Source organism: Aquarana catesbeiana, linkage group LG10, assembly GCF_042186555.1.
Source record: "Aquarana catesbeiana isolate 2022-GZ linkage group LG10, ASM4218655v1, whole genome shotgun sequence".
NCBI lineage: Eukaryota > Metazoa > Chordata > Amphibia > Anura > Ranidae > Aquarana > Aquarana catesbeiana.
Window position 1 is genome coordinate 112,504,647 of NC_133333.1, and position 21,592 is coordinate 112,526,238.

The 21,592-nt window shown below is 43.4% G+C and overlaps 1 protein-coding gene across 1 annotated transcript in view; it reads left to right on the plus strand.

Annotated features, from left to right (window-relative positions):
* CD3E (CD3 epsilon subunit of T-cell receptor complex) overlaps positions 1 to 21,592 on the plus strand; it is a 55,442-nt gene that overhangs the window by 22,985 nt on the left and 10,865 nt on the right. The window contains exons 2-4 of the mRNA XM_073602464.1: positions 1,893 to 1,919; positions 14,926 to 15,129; positions 20,594 to 20,749. Coding sequence (XP_073458565.1) covers positions 1,893 to 1,919; positions 14,926 to 15,129; positions 20,594 to 20,749 — 387 coding nt within the window. The remainder of the gene's footprint in view (positions 1 to 1,892; positions 1,920 to 14,925; positions 15,130 to 20,593; positions 20,750 to 21,592) is intronic.

The following is a 21,592-nucleotide window of genomic DNA, read 5'->3' on the forward strand; positions in this document are numbered from 1 at the left end:
GTTCAAAAGTTGGGAGGTATGTAAGAGCACTTTAGTTATGGGGCTAAAGAAATAGTAAAATAAACAAGAAATGATGCAGCATAGTGCAGGAAAGAATGGCAGAATTATAGAGTGTATGGAATGTAGCAGCAGGGCGCTCTTTGAGCAGTATGTCAGTGCAGGGCAGTCAGGGAGCAGTATGTCAGTGCAGGGCAGTCAGTGCAGGGCAGTATGTCAGTGCAGAGCAGTCAGTGCAGGGCAGTATGTCAGTGCAGAGCAGTCAGTGCAGGGCAGTATGTCAGTGCATGGCTGTCAGTGCAGGGCAGTATGTCAGTGCAGAGCAGTCAGTGCAGGGCAGTATGTCAGTGCAGAGCAGTCAGTGCAGGGCAGTATGTCAGTGCAGAGCAGTCAGTGCAGGGCAGTATATCAGTGCATGGCTGTCAGTGCAGGGCAGTATGTCAGTGCAGAGCAGTCAGTGCAGGGCAGTATGTCAGTGCAGAGCAGTCAGTGCAGGGCAGTATGTCAGTGCAGAGCAGTCAGTGCAGGGCAGTATGTCAGTGCATGGCTGTCAGTGCAGGGCAGTATGTCAGTGCAGAGCAGTCAGTGCAGGGCAGTATGTCAGTGCAGAGCAGTCAGTGCAGGGCAGTATGTCAGTGCAGAGCAGTCAGTGCAGGGCAGTATATCAGTGCATGGCTGTCAGTGCAGGGCAGTATGTCAGTGCAGGGCAGTATGTCAGTGCAGAGCAGTCAGTGCAGGGCAGTATGTCAGTGCATGGCTGTCAGTGCAGGGCAGTATGTCAGTGCAGGGCTGTCAGTGCAGGGCAGTATGTCAGTCCAGAGCAGTCAGTGCAGGACAGTATGTCAGTGCATGGCTGTCAGTGCAGGGCAGTATGTCAGTGCATGGCTGTCAGTGCAGGGCAGTATGTCAGTGCAGAGCAGTCAGTGCAGGACAGTATGTCAGTGCATGGCTGTCAGTGCAGGGCAGTATGTCAGTGCATGGCTGTCAGTGCAGGGCAGTATGTCAGTGCAGAGCAGTCAGTGCAGGACAGTATGTCAGTGCATGGCTGTCAGTGCAGGGCAGTATGTCAGTGCAGAGCAGTCAGTGCAGGACAGTATGTCAATGCAGAGCAGTCAGTGCAGGACAGTATGTCAGTGCAGAGCAGTCAGTGCAGGACAGTATGTCAGTGCATGGCTGTCAGTGCAGGGCAGTATGTCAGTGCAGAGCAGTCAGTGCAGGACAGTATGTCAGTGCAGAGCAGTCAGTGCAGGACAGTATGTCAGTGCATGGCTGTCAGTGCAGGGCAGTATGTCAGTGCAGAGCAGTCAGTGCAGGACAGTATGTCAGTGCAGAGCAGTCAGTGCAGGACAGTATGTCAGTGCAGAGCAGTCAGTGCAGGACAGTATGTCAGTGCATGGCTGTCAGTGCAGGGCACCGATGAGATACACATCCCATTACAGCAACTGCTGCCCCCCCAGAGAGAAAAAACACACACACATAGAGGTCAAGCCATCTTCCCCCCAGCCCCCCAGAGATGCAGAGACCCCAAGGGTAGCACTAACATAGCTCTACTGACATGTCACATGTGCAGCACCAGTAAGCAGACTGGAGTGATCTCCTCCAAGGCTCCTTCACGTCTGCCTGCTCCCGGAGTCCTGCCCAATTACTGTTGCGAGCCGTGCATCAGCCAGTGAGAGAAACATATTGAAATAAGCTTAAGCTTTTTCTACTATCTTGAATTGTCATTTCTCTATTCTGTTCTGGAAAACTAGCAAATGCATTTTTTTTATGTTTTATGTCACCCATTTGCTTTCAGTAAAAATAAAAAGGTAAATGTCAAAATCTGAAAATAAAACACCTGAATGTCAATGTGTTTGCCTTGGAAATAAACAAATCCATTTTTGTCCGTGTTTCAGGTATGTCAGCTGTGAGCGAAAGTTCAGGTAAGGTGAAATTTTTTTTATACATATATATATATATATATATATATATATATATATATATATATATATATATATATATATTCTTTTTTTTTCTATTTACATTTTTGTAATTATACATGAAAAATGTGCAAAACGGGAAATTAAAGGTACATCTCTCAAAAGTAAGAGAATCCCTGTTGTCACCAGGGCCAGTGTCCCCATTGAAAGATTTCCCCTTTATTCCTGTTCTGGTGACAACCCAAAATGTGAGATTTTCTTACACTTTCATTCTCAGTGATAATGGTAAACAAGAGAAATAGAGAGGAAGAATCTCCCCAACGCTCCAATTAAAGTGGTATTAAAGGCTAAGTTCACCTTTTTTGGGCAGAATTTCACTTTTCATAATAAATAGCAGCTTTTTCCAACGCCATTTCTGCCACAGCTATCCCAGTCTCACTTGCCTCATCTATAACAGCTTAGAACTTCCTTCTGTCTATTTGGATTTTTAAAAATGTTTTTAGATTCCAGTAGATTGTATCCCACTGCTCTGGACCACACCTCTTTCATTACTATACCTCTTGTTTTATTTCCAACTTCCTATACAATCTGATTGTACAATCTCCTCTAGATATCCCATCAGATATGTAGTACAAGGGCCTGCCTGATTTGATAGTAATTGAATGGATTGGTCCGGTGTAACCTCCTATTCCATTGTACTGGTAAATATAAAGGCAATTGTGCAGAGATTGTAAGATCAGATTGCATAGTGTATGTCCATCTTTATACAAGTGCATAGGAGGGAGTGTATGGAGACACTCAGCTGTCAGGCTCCATCCAAATCTCCACATAGCAGACGCTCACATTCCCACATGCGTATTTTTTTGGAGCGTTTTGGAGCGTTTCAGCTTGTCATGCATAGGGCAGCCATTTACTTGAACAGGCTGCCCTACATGTGGCAATCGCCCCAAAGAAGCTCCAGAATTTGGTTGAGTGGAGAGTGCTGTGTTTTTACTGCAGTTTTTGGTGCGCATGCTTGCTACCCATGCTTGGAGTGCCTTTAACATTTAATGACAACACAAGCAAGATGAGCATTTGCAGCACGTTTCTGAAACACATGGCAAAGCACATGTTTTCTGTGCAGTTTGCCATGCTTTCGGAAACACACAGATGTAATTGGAGCCTCATTATTCTTGTGTAAACACACCAATTTCACTTTCAGGCCCCATTCACACTAAGCATAGTGGGAGTGCATTTTTTTTTTGGCATGTTTTTCCTTGACACGCATAGTGCAGTTCATCGATTTCAATGGGCTGCCCTACACATGGCAAAGTAGCTCATGGGACATTTTGGCATGTTGCAGTCTACATGTTTTTTACTGTGAATTCTGCTGCATTTGTTGCTATATTTTTCACGTAGCAAAATGTGTGTTTGCTTCTGTGTTTGGTGTTCTGTTAAAGTGTTACTAAACACACAACAGTAAAATCAGTCTGTATAGGCAGAAAAGCATGCTTGTTATACTCACTGTGGAACCTAAGGGGTTAATCTTCTGCATTGTGTATAAAGGCTGTTTGATCCTGTCTTCTCTGATCCTCCTCTTCTTTAACTGACTCCGACCCATCTACTGGTAGAATTGAGCATTAGGAGTCAGGCTGCACATGCTCAGTTTGGTGTGCATTGCTAGAGAGTTTTTTTTTTTTGGGAGAGTGCATGTAATCAGCATAGGGCCAATCGGCACTGTCCAGACAGAGGATCATGGGAGAATAAAAACTCCTCTTACAAGCTTTAAACAGATGCTGATACAAGTCACAAGAATTCTCTAATTGCTGATAATAAAAAGGTATTTAGCAGTTTATATTTACTAAAACTATTGCATTTCCATGTTCTGTGTACTGTGAGAGACCAGATATAGTGAATACAGGGTCCTGGGTATAGCAACACTTTAAGAATTAATGGCACTGAAAATACAACTAGTTCATTTTAGGTGTATAAATGCAGCCATACGCTATACAATCTGATTGTACGATCTCCTTTTGATTTACCAAAATGATATAATAGGAGGATACACCATCTATCCAATCACTCTGTATCCAATTAAGCAGACTCTTGCACTACATAGTTTATGGCAAATCTAAAGGGGATTGTGCAATCAAATTGTATAGTGTATGGGGAGCTTTACAGACTTCCGGGACACACTTCTGTTTTCAATACTACAGCTCTGCTCCACATAAGCAGTGATCGCTCAGCTCCTGAACACTCTGCCAAATGAGCGATTAACGCATGAAGACGATAAGGTACAAAACGAGGAAGACCCTGGTTGTGCATTCAGTGAGAATGTTGTTCTTTGACATTGATTGTATGTGTGTACAGAGGTGGGTGGGAGCCATCTCCTGGGGGGCCGTCCAGGAAGTAATGTTATACAACAAGCTGGAGGCTGAGGTAGTGCCTGGTGTAGGTCATATAGAAAGCTTTTTCTTTTCTGCAAAAGAGGTACATTAATGGCACTGTATATTGGTGCATAGGGAAGCTGGAATTTAGAAAAAAAAAGTGAACTTTGCCTTTAAATCCAAAAGCAAACATTACTTATTCCAGCTTACAATTTTTTTAGATGATGGCTACATTAGTTTTCTTTTTAGTTTTTCTTAGGCTTTCTTTATTCTATTTTCATCTGGTGATCTGGCCAGTAAGTCTCTTGTTTTTCAAAAGACCAAACTCTTCAGCACAATGTATCAGTTACAGCAATGAGACAAACCATTTACCACTGAGAGGGGGTGCTTACAATGATCAGCTTTTATTTATTTATATAAAACCTTTATCCCAAAACGGAAAAAAGTTGCTCTAACTGCTTAAAAAAGTGTAGGCTTATGTTTGTCTTCAATTTGTTAGTGTATCTAAATCTGTTGATACATCTAACACTTCCCTCCCCCCCAGGCTGACAATGTTGCTGTTTAACCACTTCAGCCCCGGAAGGATTTACCCCCTTCCTGACCAGAGCACTTTTTACAAATTGGCACTGCGTCGCTTTAACTGCTAATTGCGCGGTCATGCAATGCTGTAACCAAACAAAATTTGCGTCCTTTTCTTCCCACAAATAGAGCTTTCTTTTGATGGTATTTGATCACCTCTGCCGTTTTTATTTTTTGCGCTATACACGGAAAAAGACCGAAAATTTTGAAAAAAAATGATATTTTCTACTTTTTGTTCTAAAAAAAATCCAATAAACTCAATTTTAGTCATACATTTAGGCCAAAATGTATTTGGCCACATGTCTTTGGTAAAAAAAATGTCAATAAGTGTATATTTATTGGTTTGCGCAAAAGTTATAGCGCCTACAATCTAGGGTACATTTTCTGGAATTTACACAGCCTTTAATTTATGACTGCCTATGTCGTTTCTTGAGGTGCTAAAATGGCAGGGCAGTACAAAACCCCCACAAATGACCCCATTTTGGAAAGTAGACACCCCAAGGAAATTGCTGAGAGGCATGTTGAGCCCATTGAATATTCATTTTTTTTGTCCCAAGTGATTGAATAATGACAAAAAAAAAAAAAAAAAAAAAAAATTACAAAAAGTTGTCACTAAATGATATATTGCTCACACAGGCCATGGGCATATGTGGAATTGCACCCCAAAATACATTTAGCTGCTTCTCCTGAGTATGGGGATACCACATGTGTGGGACTTTTTGGGAGCCTAGCCGCATACGGGGCCCCGAAAACCAATCACTGCCTTCAGGATTTCTAAGGGCGTACATTTTTGATTTTACTCCTCACTACCTATCACAGTTTTGAAGGCCATAAAATGCCCAGATGGCACAAACCCCCCCCAAATGACCCCATTTTGGAAAGTAGACACCCCAAGCTATTTGCTGAGAGGCATGTTGAGTCCATGGAATATTTTATATTTTGACACAAGTTGCGGGAATGTGACAATTTATTTTTTTTTTTTTTTTTTTTTTGCACAAAGTTGTCACTAAATGATATATTGCTCACACAGGTCATGGGCATATGTGGAATTGCACCCCAAAATACATTCTGCTGCTTCTCCTGAGTATGGGGATACCACATGTGTGGGACTTTTTAGGAGCCTAGCCGCGTACGGGACCCCGAAAACCAATCACCGCCTTCAGGATTTCTAAGGGTGTACATTTTTGATTTCACTCTTCACTGCCTATCACAGTTTCGGAGGTCATGGAATGCCCAGGTGGCACAAACCCCCCCCAAATGACCCCATTTTGGAAAGTAGACACCCCAAGCTATTTGCTGAGAGGCATGGTGAGTATTTTGCAGCTCTCATTTGTTTTTGAAAATGAAGAAAGACAAAAAAAAAATTTTTTTTTTCTTTTTTTAATTTTCAAAACTTTGTGACAAAAAGTGAGGTCTGCAAAATACTCACTATACCTCTCATCAAATAGCTTGGGGTGTCTACTTTCCAAAATGGGGTCATTTGGGGGGGGTTTGTGCCACCTGGGCATTCCATGGCCTCCGAGACTGTGATAGGCAGTGAAGAGTGAAATCAAAAATTTACGCCCTTAGAAAGCCTGAAGGCGGTGCTTGGTTTTCGGGGTCCCATACGCGGCTAGGCTCCCAAAAAGTCCCACACATGTGGTATCCCCGTACTCAGGAGAAGCAACAGAATGTATTTTGGGGTGTAATTTCACATATTCCCATGGCATGTTTGAGCAATATATCATTTAGTGACAACTTTGTGCAAAAAAAAAAAAAAAAAAAAAAAAATTTGTCTCTTTCCCGCAACTTGTGTCACAATATAAAATATTCCATGGACTCGACATGCCTCTCAGCAAATAGCTTGGGGTGTCTACTTTCCAAAATGGGGTCATTTGGGGGGGGGTTTGAACTGTCCTGGCATTTTATGCACAACATTTAGAAGCTTATGTCACACATCACCCACTCTTCTAACCACTTGAAGACAAAGCCCTTTCTGACACTTTTTGATTACATGAAAAAATTATTTTTTTTTGCAAGAAAATTACTTTGAACCCCCACACATTATATATTTTTTTAAAGCAAATGCCCTACAGATTAAAATGGTGGGTGTTTAATTTTTTTTTTTCACACAGTATTTGCGCAGCGATTTTTCAAACGCATTTTTTGGGGAAAAAACACACTTTTTTACATTTTAATGCACTAAAACACACTATATTGCCCAAATGTTTGATGAAATAAAAAAGATGATCTTAGGCCGAGTACATGGATACCAAACATGACATGCTTTACAATTGCGCACAAACGTGCAGTGGCAACAAAATAAATACATTTTTAAAAGCCTTTAAAAGCCTTTACAGGTTACCACTTTAGATTTACAGAGGAGGTCTACTGCTAAAATTACTGCCCTCGATCTGACCGTCGCGGTGATACCTCACATGCATGGTGCAATTGCTGTTTACATTTGACGCCAGACCGACGCTTGCGTTCGCCTTAGCGCGAGAGCAGGGGGGACAGGGGTGCTTTTTTTTTTTTTTTTTTTTTTTTTTTATTATTTTTTTGCTTTTTTATCTTATTTTAAAACTGTTCCTTTCATTTTTTTTTTTTTTTAATCATTTTTACTGTTATCTCAGGGAATGTAAATATCCCCTATGATAGCAATAGGTAGTGACAGGTACTCTTTTTTGAAAAAATTGGGGTCTATTAGACCCTAGATTTCTCCTCTGCCCTCAAAGCATCTGACCACACCAAGATCGGTGTGATAAAATGCTTCCCCAATTTCCCAATGGCGCTATTTACATCCGGCGAAATCTAAGTCATAAAATGCTCGTAGCTTCCGGTTTCTTAGGCCATAGAGATGTTTGGAGCCACTCTCGTCTCTGATCAGCTCTATGGTCAGCTGGCTGAATCACCGGCTGCATTCTCAGGTTCCCTGTTGAGACAGGAGAGCCAGAGAAAAACACGGAAGACGATGGGGGGGGGGGGGGGCATTCTCTCTGCTTGTAAAAGCAGTCTAGAGGCTAATTAGCCGCTAGGATTGCTTTTACATGAAAGCCGACCGCTGGCTGAAAAGAATGATACCAAGATGATACCTAAACCTGCAAGCATCATTCTGGTATAACCACTCAAAGTCGTGAATGCTGTACCTGAAGACAAAAATATGGCTAACAATAAAGCACAGTAAACGGTAAAGTATAAAAAACTGCATACCTGAAAAGCAAACATGATAAAACATAATAACAATAAAACATTGCAGAATAGAATACAGTAAAAAAGAGCAGAACAATAGAGAGAATAGAGAGAGAGAGAATAGAGAGAGAACAATAAAACGACAACTATTATTTTTTATTTTATATTTTTGTTTGTGTTTTTTTTTTTTTACACTTTTTTTGTAACTGTACCTTTTGTAACTGTAACCGGTTCCAGGTTCGGGTCTCTCAAAATGCGATGGCATCTTGGGAGACCCTGTGAAAGTGTGTCCTAGTCTGTGCAATGCTGTACCCTACGCTAATACTCAGCTAGTGAATGGTAGCGTTCAAAACATTCACCAATGCAAAGACCAGGATTGTCAGGACAGGAGGGACAATAATAGCGGGTGTCACGCCTATATCCGCGCTTACTGCAGACACGACATCTTTTTTGGGGGGTTCGCTGGGTAGGGGTACTCGGGAGGACATAAAAATGCCTCTCATGCAGCCGACTGCATTTGGTTGGGGATGTGAATGGGGGAAGTATGGGCGCTGCAGAAGTGGTGGGTTCCCAATTAGGATTGGCGAATGCAGCAGGAAGGGCACTATGGGCACGACGGGCCTGTGTTTGTCTTCTTGGTGGCAGCGGGACACTACTTGTGCTTGCCACCTCACCAGCTTGAACTGCACTTATGGGACTCGCCACGTCACCAAGTGTTACTGCAGTGCTGGTTTGACTACGACCGGGGTGTACTAGGCCGCTGGCGCTTGCCAGTTCACCAAAACGCTACCAAAAAAACTGTTAACGATCGCAGGGATCAGGCCTGACTCTGCGAACGCTGCAGTTATGCGTTTAGTGTTTTGTAAGTGACAGTGATCGATCGATACTGCACTTGGGTGGGCTGGGCGGAGGGACAAAACGCAGGTGCTAGCAGGTATCTGGGCTGATCCCACTAACACTGCGTTTTTGGGAACCCTAAACTGCTGGGGATGCCAGTATAGATCTGATCGGATCAGATATTGATCAGTTCAGATACTATACCACTAAGGGAGGTGTATGCTGCGTGCGTGGGTGTTAGCGCTACTGGCACTAACCTGACGCTGCCTGGGGCTGGTGCTTGCCAGTTCACCAAAACGCTACCAAAAAAACTGTTAGCGATCACAGGGATCAGGCCTGACTCTGCGAACGCTGCAGTTATGCGTTTAGTGTTTTTTTAAGTGACAGTGATCGATCGATACTGCACTTGGGTGGGCTGGGCTGGGCCAGGCGGAGGGGCAAAACGCAGGTGCTAGCAGGTATCTGGGCTGATCCCGCTAACACTGCGTTTTTGGGAATCCTAAACTGCTGGGGACGCTAGTATAGATCTGATCGGATCAGATATTGATGCGTTCAGATACTATACCACTAAGGGAGGTGTACGGTGCGTGGGTGTTAGCGCTACTGGCACTAACCTGACGCTGCCTGGGGCTGGTGCTTGCCATTTCACCAAAACGCTACCAAAAAAACTGTTAGCAAACGCAGGGATCAGGCCTGACTCTGCGAACGCTGCAGTTATGCGTTTAGTGTTTTGTAAGTGACCGTGATCGATCGATACTGCACTTGGGTGGGCTGGGCCGAGCCGGGCGGAGGGGCAAAACGCAGGTGCTAGCAGGTATCTGGGCTGATCCCGCTAACACTGTGTTTTTGGGAACCCTAAACTGCTGGGGACGCTAGTATAGATCTGATCGGATCAGATATTGATCCGTACAGATACTATACCACTAAGGGAGGCGTATGCTGCGTGCGTGGGTGTTAGCAGTACTGGCGCTAATCTGACGCTGCCTGGGGCGACGCATATCACCGCCGGGCGATCAGGGGGCTAAATCTTTATTCGGTAATAAACGGCGGGTGCCCTGACACTATAAAAAATAAACAAACTAACCAGCGTCACCCGTAACGGTTATACAGTGATCAGTGGTGAAAGGGTTAACTAGGGGGCAATCAAGGGGTTAAAACATTTATTAGGTAGTATATGGGGGTCCCTGTCGCTATAAAACGCTGACGGCGAACCTAAATATTTACCTCACTAACTAGCGTCACCAGCGACACTAATACAGCGATCAGAAAAATGATCGCTTAGCGACACTGGTGACAGGGGGTGATCAAGGGGTTAAAACTTTATTAGGGGGGGTTAGGGGGGTACCCTAGACCTACAGGGGGCCTAACACTCACTGCCCTGACACTAACTGTCACAAACTGACACTATGCAGTAATCAGAAAAAAAAAAAAAAAAAAAAAAAAAAAAACCTGCTTGGTGTCAGTTTGTGACGGGGGGGGGGGGTGATTGGGGGGGGGATCGGGGGGCGATCGGGGGGGGGATCGGGGTGATTTGTGTGCCTGGCATGTTCTACTGTGTGTGTGTGTGTTGTGCACTCACATTTCAGTCTTCTCTCCTCGGCCCGGAACGGAAAATACCGAGCCGAGGAGAGATGACATCATTTCCTCTGCCTCTGTGTACAATACAGAGGCAGGGAAATGATCCCATTGGCTGGGAGCGATCGCGAGGGGGGGGCCACGAATGGATGGCCTCCCCCTCACCTCCGATCGCCGGGGGACATTTGCCGACCGCCGCAGGCACCGGGGGGGGGTCCGATCGGACCCCCCACCCGCGGGCAGGCAAGGACGTACATGTAAGTCCTTTTGCCTGCCCGTGCCATTCTGCCGACGTATATAGTCGTGCGGCGGTCGGCAAGTGGTTAAAGTTGCCCCCTGTGCTCCTTCATCCAGAGTGGGGCACTGTAATACGAAAGGTGTGTTACTGGCCAGATCACCAGGTGAAAACAGAGGGAAAAAAGCCTATAAAAAAAGAAAACAAATGCAGTCACCACATCTAATGATTGCTAAGCTGCTATATATTAAATTTTTACTTTTGGATTTAATACTGCTTTAGGCTATATTTCCACTATTGCGTCCCAAAGGTCGCGCGATATTGCCGCGATTTTTGGCTGCGACTTGAAGCAATGCCTGTATATTCTTGAGGTCTATGGACCTAGGTCCCATCAAAGTGGGACCAAAGTAGTGCAGGGTCTACTTTGCACAGATATGAATGGTACTCATTGGAAATCATGTGGTACGACTTGTCATGAAAGTCCCAAATCGCATGAAAAATTGCACTAGTGGAAACCTAGCCTTAAACTCTTCAACTTGATAGTGAATAAATCTAGCTTAATCAGTCTTAGGACCCGTTCACACCTGTCCAATGCAGTGTTTTGGGGAAACATTTTCATTGTAGAAGGATATGCAATTTTAGGTAGGCAGTAAACAAATTTGAGCCAAACTCCGGCTAACACTTTTGAAGCAGTTACAGCAAAAGTAGGTAAACCATTTAAATACATGCTAACAGTTGTAAGCACCCCTGGCAGTCTTATATAGTTACCCTTAACCCCTGTAACATTCACTTTTGCTGGACAGCTTGGTCTGCATGTACTGTAAATGTGGAGAATATATAAATAAAGGCATATGAAAAAAAAAAAAAAATCATATACGAAATTATATTACTGTTAAAAACATATAGTAACCAAAGTTCAATATTTTTCACTGTCGGGAGCCTTTAATGCTGCAAACATATTTAAAGCCCCCAAAAAATGACTTCATTTATATTTACAATGAACTTCATTTGACATGTAACCAGGGGCGGACTGATAACTCATGGGGCCCCCGGGCAATAGGAGATTATGGGGCCCCCAGGCAATCAGAGATTATGGGGCCACACAGTATACACACACACAGCATACAATCACACAGTATACACATACATGTACACACAGTATACACAGACAGATGTAAAAAAAACACAGATTTATACATACTGTCCCTGGTTTTACTGAGGCTGGCAACCCTGATGGGGCCCCCTAGTGGCCCAGGGCCCTCGGGCACTGCCTGAGTGGCTCAATGGTCAGTCCGCCCCTGCATGTAACATACTCTATACTGTATCTGGAGTGACTTGTAAATTGTAGAGCACTTCTATAGATTCTGTCACCCGGAGGTCAATTTACTAAAGGCAAATTGGCTGTATTTGTATATAATCAGGTGATGATGTGTTCAGCGCTCACTCCCCAACTGGCTGCGAAAGCAAAACAGCAGCGGACAATTTTTGAAGTGGTAAAAGAAATAGTTTTGGAGCAAGAGTGCAAAAAAAAGGCTTTGTTAGTACAGCTATCAAAGTAGAATTCCAGACTGAATTGAACTCGTTTTAAAAATGCCCCCTCCCCCTCCTGACACCTATGCCGACTAACCTGTATAAAAGAGATTTATCTACTTACCTAGTTCCAGCCTGCCCCTATCCGGTCACATGATCCCCTGTGCCAGTCTGGGGCGGCTGCAGGGGAGAGAGCGTTCAGGAATCATACCTCCTAACATTTTGAGATGGGAATGAGGGACACCTACTAGCAAACGTATGTAGGCATAGGACAAGCCTCCTGCCACACCCCCTTAAAGGAGAACTAACCAAAAAAAAAGGTTAATCAAATCCACAAGGGATTTTTTTTTACCACTATTCCTTTATATTGGCTTTTAAAATTTACAAATGCAGCAATTTAGAAATTGGAAGTGCATTTTATATACAACTATATAGATCAGACCAAAATGAGGGACAAATGAGGAGGAAAGAGGGACAGAGGGACCTTGTTCCAAATCAGGGTCAGTCCCTCGAAATCAGGGACAGTTGGGAGCTATGCAGGAATTCCTAGGAGCGGTGATATCACCCCATTGTCCTTGTCGTTGTCAACACTCCCTCCTCTCTCCTGCAGCTGCCTCTGACTGGCACAGAGGAATGGGTTCACATGACCGGACTGGAGTGGATTGAAAATAGGTAAATATGTTCATTTTTTAGTGAGTCTGCATAGGTGTTAGGAGGGGGGGAGGGGACATTTTTTGTACTTTAACATGGAGCTAGAGGGAAACAAAAACTAAAAGCTGAAGGTTTATTAAAGCCATCCATACATGGATCAAAATTTGGCCGGTTCTACCGATCAACTTCTGTACAACCATCCTGTCGGATTTTTGCTGCTCAAGCTGGCTATAGCCGGCAGAGCTGATCAGTGTATTCTAATGGCGGGGAAGTCTCCCTGCTGTCAGAATACAATAGCTCAGCGGGAGGATTTCCCCATCTACATGAGTGTGTGGATGGGAGAATTTAACCTGGTTTTTTTTGTTCATCTCCCCGGTTGAACAAAAAAAATTTACTCATCTATATGGGCTGCTTTAGTTTCAGCACCCTGTGCCCCAAGGCCAGCCTTTCTCAATTTTTTTTTTAATACAGAGGACCCTTGAAATAACTGATCCACCAGCGGGAGAGCCGGTGGATCAGTTAGCAGGGGCTGCGGATCAGTTAGCAGGCCGGCGGGAGAGCCGGCGGATCAGTTAGTGGGGGCTGCGGATCAGTTAGCAGGCTGGCGGGAGAGCCGGCGGATCAGTTAGTGGGCTGGCGGGTAAGCGGATGAACAGGCCAGTCGGCAGGTGAGCAGGCAGGCGGGGGAGCAGTGAGATGACATCATATCTCACCGCCCGCCCTGCATCACCGTTCTCCTGCCCTCTCTGTGCAGCCGCGGGCAGCAGAGAGATTACGTCATCTCTGCTGCCTGGTGGCAAGGTGACGTGGCAAGTGACACAGCAAGTGACAATCTGCATCTGGTGGCAAGTGACACAGCGAGTGACAACCTGCAACGTATAGCAGGTGACGTGGCAAGTGACAATCCGCACCTTGTAGCAGGCAGATGACGTGGCAAGTGACGATCTGCAACGTGTGGCAGGTGACAATCCGCAATGTGTGGCAGGTGACGTGGCAAGTGACAATCCGCAACGTGTGGCAGGTTACGTGGCAAGTGACAATCTGCAACGTGTGGCAGGTGATGTGGCAAGTGACAATCTGTATCTGGTGGCAGGTGACAATCCGCAATGTGTGGCAGCTGACGTGCCAAGTGACAATCTGCAACTTGTGGCAGGTGACATGACAAGTGACAATCTGCATCTGGTGGCAGGTGACAATTCGCACCGTGTGACAGGTGATGTGGCAAGTGACAATCAGCATCTGGTGGCAGGCGACGGTGGCAAGTGACACACTCAGGGCTCCCACTGATTCTGCATTAGGGTACGTTGAACTATTTTATTTCATATTCCAATGTAATAATAGAAATAGTGCACTTCAATCATCCTGACACCATAAGAACCATGGTGCCATGATGATTGAAGCACCAACACCAGCCATTTCCACGATAAATTGCCTGTAAAAAAACGTATTTTCTGGCAGTGCCCCTCCCGAGACTAGACTCTGGATCCGCCCCTGACCCCTACTAACCCTCTCTCCCACAGTTCTGTTTAAGAGACAATAAATCTCTTTGCATTCAAAAAGTGTCTGGCGCCCACCTGTTCATCTTGCATTACACCCACCATGCCTTGTAACCCATTCTACACTGAAGGATGTCAGCTCTCCCTTACTATGGAGGTAACCATTAAACCAAAAGAGGCCTGGGACAATGCTACATGTGGAACATATAAAATAGCTTTACTCATCTTAGTTTCCGAGGACAAATTAGACTCGCCATATCCCTGTATCCCTTGATGGGACATGGAAGACAAATACTAAAGTCTGCAGTAAAGAGGAAAGTATCCAAGACTGGTTAGAAAAAAAGGTTTTCAGCTTTTCAAATAATTACCAATCGTAAACTGATGACAAATGTTCATCCCCACAAAATACTTTGAAGTTGTACAAATGCCTATGTGTCATGGAATAATTACAAATACCCTATGTGCAAACTATGTCAGTTGGGTCATATCATTCTACTTAACATGCTTCCATATTGTTCTTAGTCTATATTAATTCCTCTCTGACATTTTGAAAACTCTTGTTTATATTATAGGAGGCATAACTGGAGATAATTTTGAGGTGAAAATCTCTGGGCTTATGGTCAAGATCACTTGCCCTGCAGGTGCAACGAAGCTGACAAAAAAGGGAAAACAGGGAGAGCTTTCTACTGGAGGAAATTATACAAAGGACAATTTTTCAGCAGATGATAATGGGGAGTATGACTGTGACAACAAGCGTCTCTACCTTCAGGCATATGGTGAGTATCAAAAGGTTGTTAAATATGTCCCTTCAAGTTGTCCTGCCTTTCTGTATTTTATAACATTAGAATTCTTGCTCAGAGAAAGCCAAAGAAACTTGACTCCAGCCATCTATCCCAGAGCTAAGCCATCTATCTAGAGCAAAGCCCTGATCCAAGCAAAAAAAAAAAAAAGATGCCCCAGAATGTGCAAAATCAAAAAGTGGCTTTGGCTGGACTGTTAGTAACATTTTGTTTAATCAGCGCTGCAGACATTAGAGTCCATCCCCGCTGTCAGAATACAATAGCACAGCGGGGAGGATTCCTCCTTCCACCTTGCTTGTGTGGATGGGGGAAATCAGCTTAATTTTTTTTTGAACAGTCCACTATGGCCAGCTTTAGGCTGCATGGACACTGGGCTTAAAAAAATTCCAGTTCCCTTGGCAGAAAGAAAATGCTCATATAGAACATTTTTGTACAGGAGTTTAGGAGAGCTTAGGAGAATTTAGCGTTTTTTCGACTTGAAAGCTCAAATCAAAAACGCAAACCAGAAGGGTTTTTTTTCTGCCTCTAAACGCTGAGTTTAAAATATGCCTCTAATCGTCCTAATGTGCATGGAGACATTGAATAACACTGATCTGCTCCTTCAGGCAAAACGCAAAACTCCTGAAGAAGCAACAATTTTTAAGGTGGTTGTAAACCCTTACACACCACTTTTCCCAACAGGTAAGCCTATAAAAAGGCTTACCTATAGGTACTGGAAATGTCTTCTAAACCTGCACGGTTTACGAGATATTTACCATATAAGCTTACGCCAACGTCATTGGCGCATGTGCTCTGAAGAAAGGGCCCAATCGTGCCCTTTATAAATGTGCGGAAGTGACATGACGCGACTCTGGTCAGTCACAGAGCTGGAGTCCACGGCCCCGAAAGGAAGAGGGCTGAAGATGGACGCGGCCACCAATGGAGACATTGCGGGCTTCATTTGCAGGTAAGTGCAACATAATGGGCTAGTATGCAATGCATACTAGCCCATTATGGTTTTACTTTGCAGGGGAAAAAAGCCAGTGTGCATGGAGCCTTATGCCCCGTACATACGGTCGGATTTTCCGATGGAAAATGTCCGACTGGAGTGTGTTGTCGGACATTCCAACCGTGTGTGGGCTCCATCGGACTTTTTCCATCAGATTTTCCGACACACAAAGTTTGAGAGCAGGCTATAAAATTTTCCGACAACAAAATCCGTTGTCGAAAATTCAGATCGTGTGTACACAAATCTGACTCACAAAGTGCCACGCATGCTCAGAATAAATTAAGAGAGGAAAGCTATTGGCTACTGCCCCCGTTTATAGTCCTGACGTACGTGTTTTACGTCACCGCGTTCAGAACGATCAGATTTTCTGACAACTTTGTGTGACCGTGTGTATGCAAGACAAGTTTGAGCCAACATCCGTCGGAAAAAATCCATGAATTTTGTTGTCGGAAAGTCCGATCAATGTCTGACCGTGTGTACGGGGCATTAGATTAGACAAGGTGTGGCTTAAACATGTAAGCATGGTTAACCTACAAGATGCTACAATAAAGGAAGGTTAGGCTGCAAATGACAAGTAACTCAAAGCTTTTTTTGTATTAGATTCTTGATCTTAAAAACTGAATGTCAAAGTGCAGTGCAGGTCACTGATAATGGCATTTCTTTTGGCACAAGCAATGTATTATATTATATGAGTGAGGTGCAGTGCTTGTATAGAAGTCCACAAGAAATAAATCCAGGAGACCGTGTTCAACACAGTTCACAAGCTGGTCAGCAGAAGGTGAAACATAGAGGAAACCATCATCGGCACCCAATCACACCGCCGCTTACCCTCCTTAGTGGATCCTCATTACAAGGGCCACATAAGCATGTAAATGAAACAGGAAGCCCATCAATCTCCACACATACTGATCTTGGGACAGCTCACCGGAATATGGATACACCAGCCCCAGGTAACAGCTTTCCTTTTCCAACGTTACAATAGTGGTCACCTCAAGTAATTCATCCCATGTAGATAAAAGGAGATAAACCTCATGGTGCAGCATGTCAACCAACGTTTTATTGCAAGTAAAACAGGAGATGAACTCACATTCTCCAAGTTAAAAAACACACTTGTGTTTGGATAAGCATCCAGCAGTCCCACCAACAAGATGGCCGCCGCATCCCAGCATACAGCAGTGCCACGTCACCGAATCCTCTCTACGTCATTTTGGCACAGAATTACATAGTCAGGAGCAAAACGACGTAGGGAGTAAATCTCCTGGATTTATTTCTTGTGGACGTCTATACAAGCGCTGCACCTCACTCATATAACTTTTATAACTTTTTATTGTCATTACTTCAATATTGTGCTAGCTGCTACTTATGTGATTAGTTTTATTTTGAAGTGTGAATATAAGCACAGCAGAAAATTATTTATTTTAACGTATTATATTGACTACTACATTCTTGCTACATTGACTTTCAAAGTCGCTTCCTTTCTCCCCATAGAAATGATATTAAATCGCCACTAATAGGTTCTAATAGGTAAAAACGAATCATTTTAAAGTCATTGTAACGGGTTCTTTTTTTAAAATAACAAACATGTTATAGTCACCTGCTCTGTGCAATGGTGTTGTTTGGGGGCACTGCTCGAGGGGGAGGAGCCAGAAGCACCAGCAGGAGACCCGAAAAGAAGAGGATCAGGGCTGCTGTGTGGACTTTAGAACCACTTCACTGTTTTATATGCAGAGCCAAGGTGTTCCAGATCTAGGAGAAAGGCCTTGCAGAATCAGTGAGATCTCCGGAGATGTCACAAGAGTATTTTAGCAGTCTTTATTGGTTCCTATATAGTAATCTATAAGATGAAATATATAATGGATGTTTTCTAGCCACTTGAAGACCAGGCCTAATTTGTCACCTTTTTTTACACAAAGAAAAAGTATTTCTTACTTAATTTTTTACACTTTAAAAATAAAAAAAGAATTTACAAAAAAAAATACCCACCCCTGACCATTCCGAGTACTCCCCATTTATCACTACCCTCTAAACTTGCTCTTGTAACCAGTCAATCCATGTACTCACCCTATGGTCCATGCCAACAGACCTTATTTTGTACAGTAAACGTTTATGGGGGACTGTATCAAATGCTTTTGCAAAGTCCAGACACCACGTCTACGGGCCTTCCTTTATCTAGATGGCAACTCACCTCCTCATTGAAAGTTAATAGATTGGTTTGGCAAGAAAGATTCTTCATGAATCCATGCTGATTACTGCTAATTATACTGTTTTCTTTACTAAAATCTTGTATATAGTCCCCTATCCCCTCCAAGAGTTTACATACTATTGATGTTAGGCTAACTGGTCTGTAAGACCCCTTTCACGCCGGAGGTGTTTTTCAGGCGCTACAGCGCTAAAAATAGCGACTGTATAGCGCCTGAAAAAAGCCTCAGCTGCAAACACAGTGTGAAAGCCCGCGTGTTTTCACACTGGGGTGCTGTGCTGGCAGGGCGTCACAAAAAGTCCTGCCAGCAGCTTCCCTGCAGCGGTGGAGGAGCGGTGAACACTGCTCCTCCACCGCTCCTGCCCACTGAAAACAACAATTTTGATGGTGGCAGTATGATGGGGCATTTTAATGGGGGCAATATGATGGGGCAGTTATGATGGGGGCAGTATGATGGTGGCAATATAATGGGGGCAATATGATGGGGCAATTTTGGTGGTGGCAGTATGATGGGGCAATTTTGATAGGGGCAATTTGATGGGTCAGTTTTGATGGGAGCAATAGGAAGGGGAAGTATGATGGGGCAATTTTGATGGTGGCAGTATGATGGAGCAATTTTGATAGGGGCAATTCCATGTGGCAGTTTTGATGGGGCAATTTTGATGGTGGCAGTATGATGGGGCAGTTTTAAAAGGGAGCAATAGGATGGGGCAGTTTTGATGGGGCAATTTTGTTGGTGGCAGTATGATGGGGCAGTTTTGATGGGGGCAATTTAATAGGGCAATTTTGATTGTGACAGTATGATGGGGCAATTTTGATGGTGGCATTATGATGGGCAGGTTTGATGGGGGCAATAGGATGGGGCAGTTTTGATGGGGTAGTTTTGATGGTGGCAGTACGATGGGGCAATTTTGATGTAGGCAGTTTTCATGGGGGCAATTTGATGGGGCAGTTTGATGGGGCAATTTTGATGGGAGCAATAGGGTAGGGCAGTTTTTATGGGGCAATTTTGATGGTGGCAGTATGATGGGGCAGTTTTGATGGGGGCAATATGATGGGGCAATTTTGATGGTGGCAGTATATTGGTGGCAATATAATGCGGGCAATATGATGGGGCAATAGGATGGGGCAGTTTTGATGGGGCAATTTTGATGGTGGCAGTATGATGGGGCAGTTTTGCTGGGGCAATTTTGACGGTGGCAGTATGATGGGGCAATTTTGATGGGGGCAACATGATGGGCCAGTTTTGATGGGGGCAATTTGATGTGGCAGTTTTGATTGGGGCAATATGATGGGCCAGTTTGATAGGGGGCAGTATGATGTGGCAATTTTGATGGGGCAGCTCCTGCAAAAGGTAATTACTTTTTAGAAGATGCCAATTGTAAATGATATCCCTTGTTTCTGTGCAGATATATACATATATGTCCTTTAAATCACCAATTTCACAGTGACAGCGTCTCGTCCTGTCACACATAATAATTTAGCTTATGCCAAGGTACAGTTCATAGGAAGCGATAAAAGCTATTTTTAATATCTTAATATTTTTTTCATCATTTGGTTACTACTGAGAGAGGTTTAGTTTACTCTGAAACAGTGTTAGATGGTCCTCCTCAATTTTTGTACCATCTCCATGGCCTCTTGCTCATCTCTTTCCCCACTACCTCTGACCTCCTCACCCTTTTCTCTTGTCTTTGCTCTCCCTCTCTGGCCCTGCTCATTTACTATTCTTTACCATTTCCCTTTCTTCTCTAAGCCTGCTCTCCAATTCCTGCTCTTCTTTTCCAGTTCTCCTCCTCACACAAGTCACAGAACAGCAACACCCTTAAAAAAGTTCCAAATACATTGCACATAAAGGGGCTGATTTACTACAGACAAATAGGCAGCTGCTCCAGAGCTTAGTAAATGAGCAGAAGCTCTGCTGACTTCAATCATCCAATCATGTGCAAGCAAAAATGCTGTTTTTTTTTTTCTTCCTTGCATGTGATTGCTTTACCTCATTTGCTAAGCTCTGGAGCAACTGCACTTTGTAAATTGCACAGCCTATTTGCCTTTAGTATATCAACCCCAAAGTGTTGCCTATAAAGAATACCCTGTTGGGAGCTCAAGTCATCCTCTTTACTACGTGTTCAGTTTGTGTCAGGGATTGTTATTCAGTCTTTTCTAATCCACATGTGGACCTTCCAAATGATGGAAATTGTGGCAGAGATGGCCGTGTAACCTATCCTGAACTAACGTTATCCATTTCCTTGCAGTATGTGAAAACTGCATAGAGGTCTCCGTTCTTCTGGTAGCTGGTATCCTGATAGCTGATTGCCTGGTGACACTTGGTGTAGCTCTTTTCATTTATTTTGGATGGAAGAGAAAATCTGCTAGAAGCAGCGAGATGGCACCTGCAGGCCGAAACAGAGGTAAAATATACCAATATGCTAATGGTTGACTTTGGTAAACTGGGAACATCATCGATGTATAGAAGTTTTTGACCTTTTTCTGGTAAATTTACTTTTTTTAATTGTATTTGTTTCATTTTGAACACTACAAATTTAGAATGAAAAATATAAAAAGTATTACGCTGCGCTAGAGTGTGATAGACATGCTACTAAATTAAAGCATGATAGAACAACTGCGTCTAAATAAACGCATGTGGATGTGGGAAACACAATACCACTACAAGGCAAGTGGACCTAATAATAGATAAATACTCTGAATACGAATGTGAAAATTGACAAATGGATATAAAACGCATCAAATATAAATGCAAATTCAAATGTGAAATAAAACAGATTAACGCATCAAAGTGCTCAGGTAGCAGTATAAGCATAACTGAATCACAGCATTACTAGATATTGCAATGAATAAATTAATATAAACACATCAAAGTGCAAATGTGAAAATTGACAAATGTATATAAACACATCAAAGTATAAATGCAAATTCAAACGTGAAATAAGACACGTTAACACACCAAAGTGCACAGGTACCAATTAGCATAACTGAATCACAGCATTAGTGCAATGAATAAATTAATATAAATGCATCAAAGTGCAAATGTGCCAATATGCATAACTAAATGACAATATTACTCAAATGTGCAAAATATAAACGCATAAAGTGCAAATGTGCAAATAAACATACTTATTACAATATAAATAAATATATGAGCATGTAAAATTGCTAAGTGCAAAAAGCACAAAACAAAAAGTAATTTGGTGTCACACAGTTCATGTGTAAAAAAGTCCTCAATGGAACCAAAT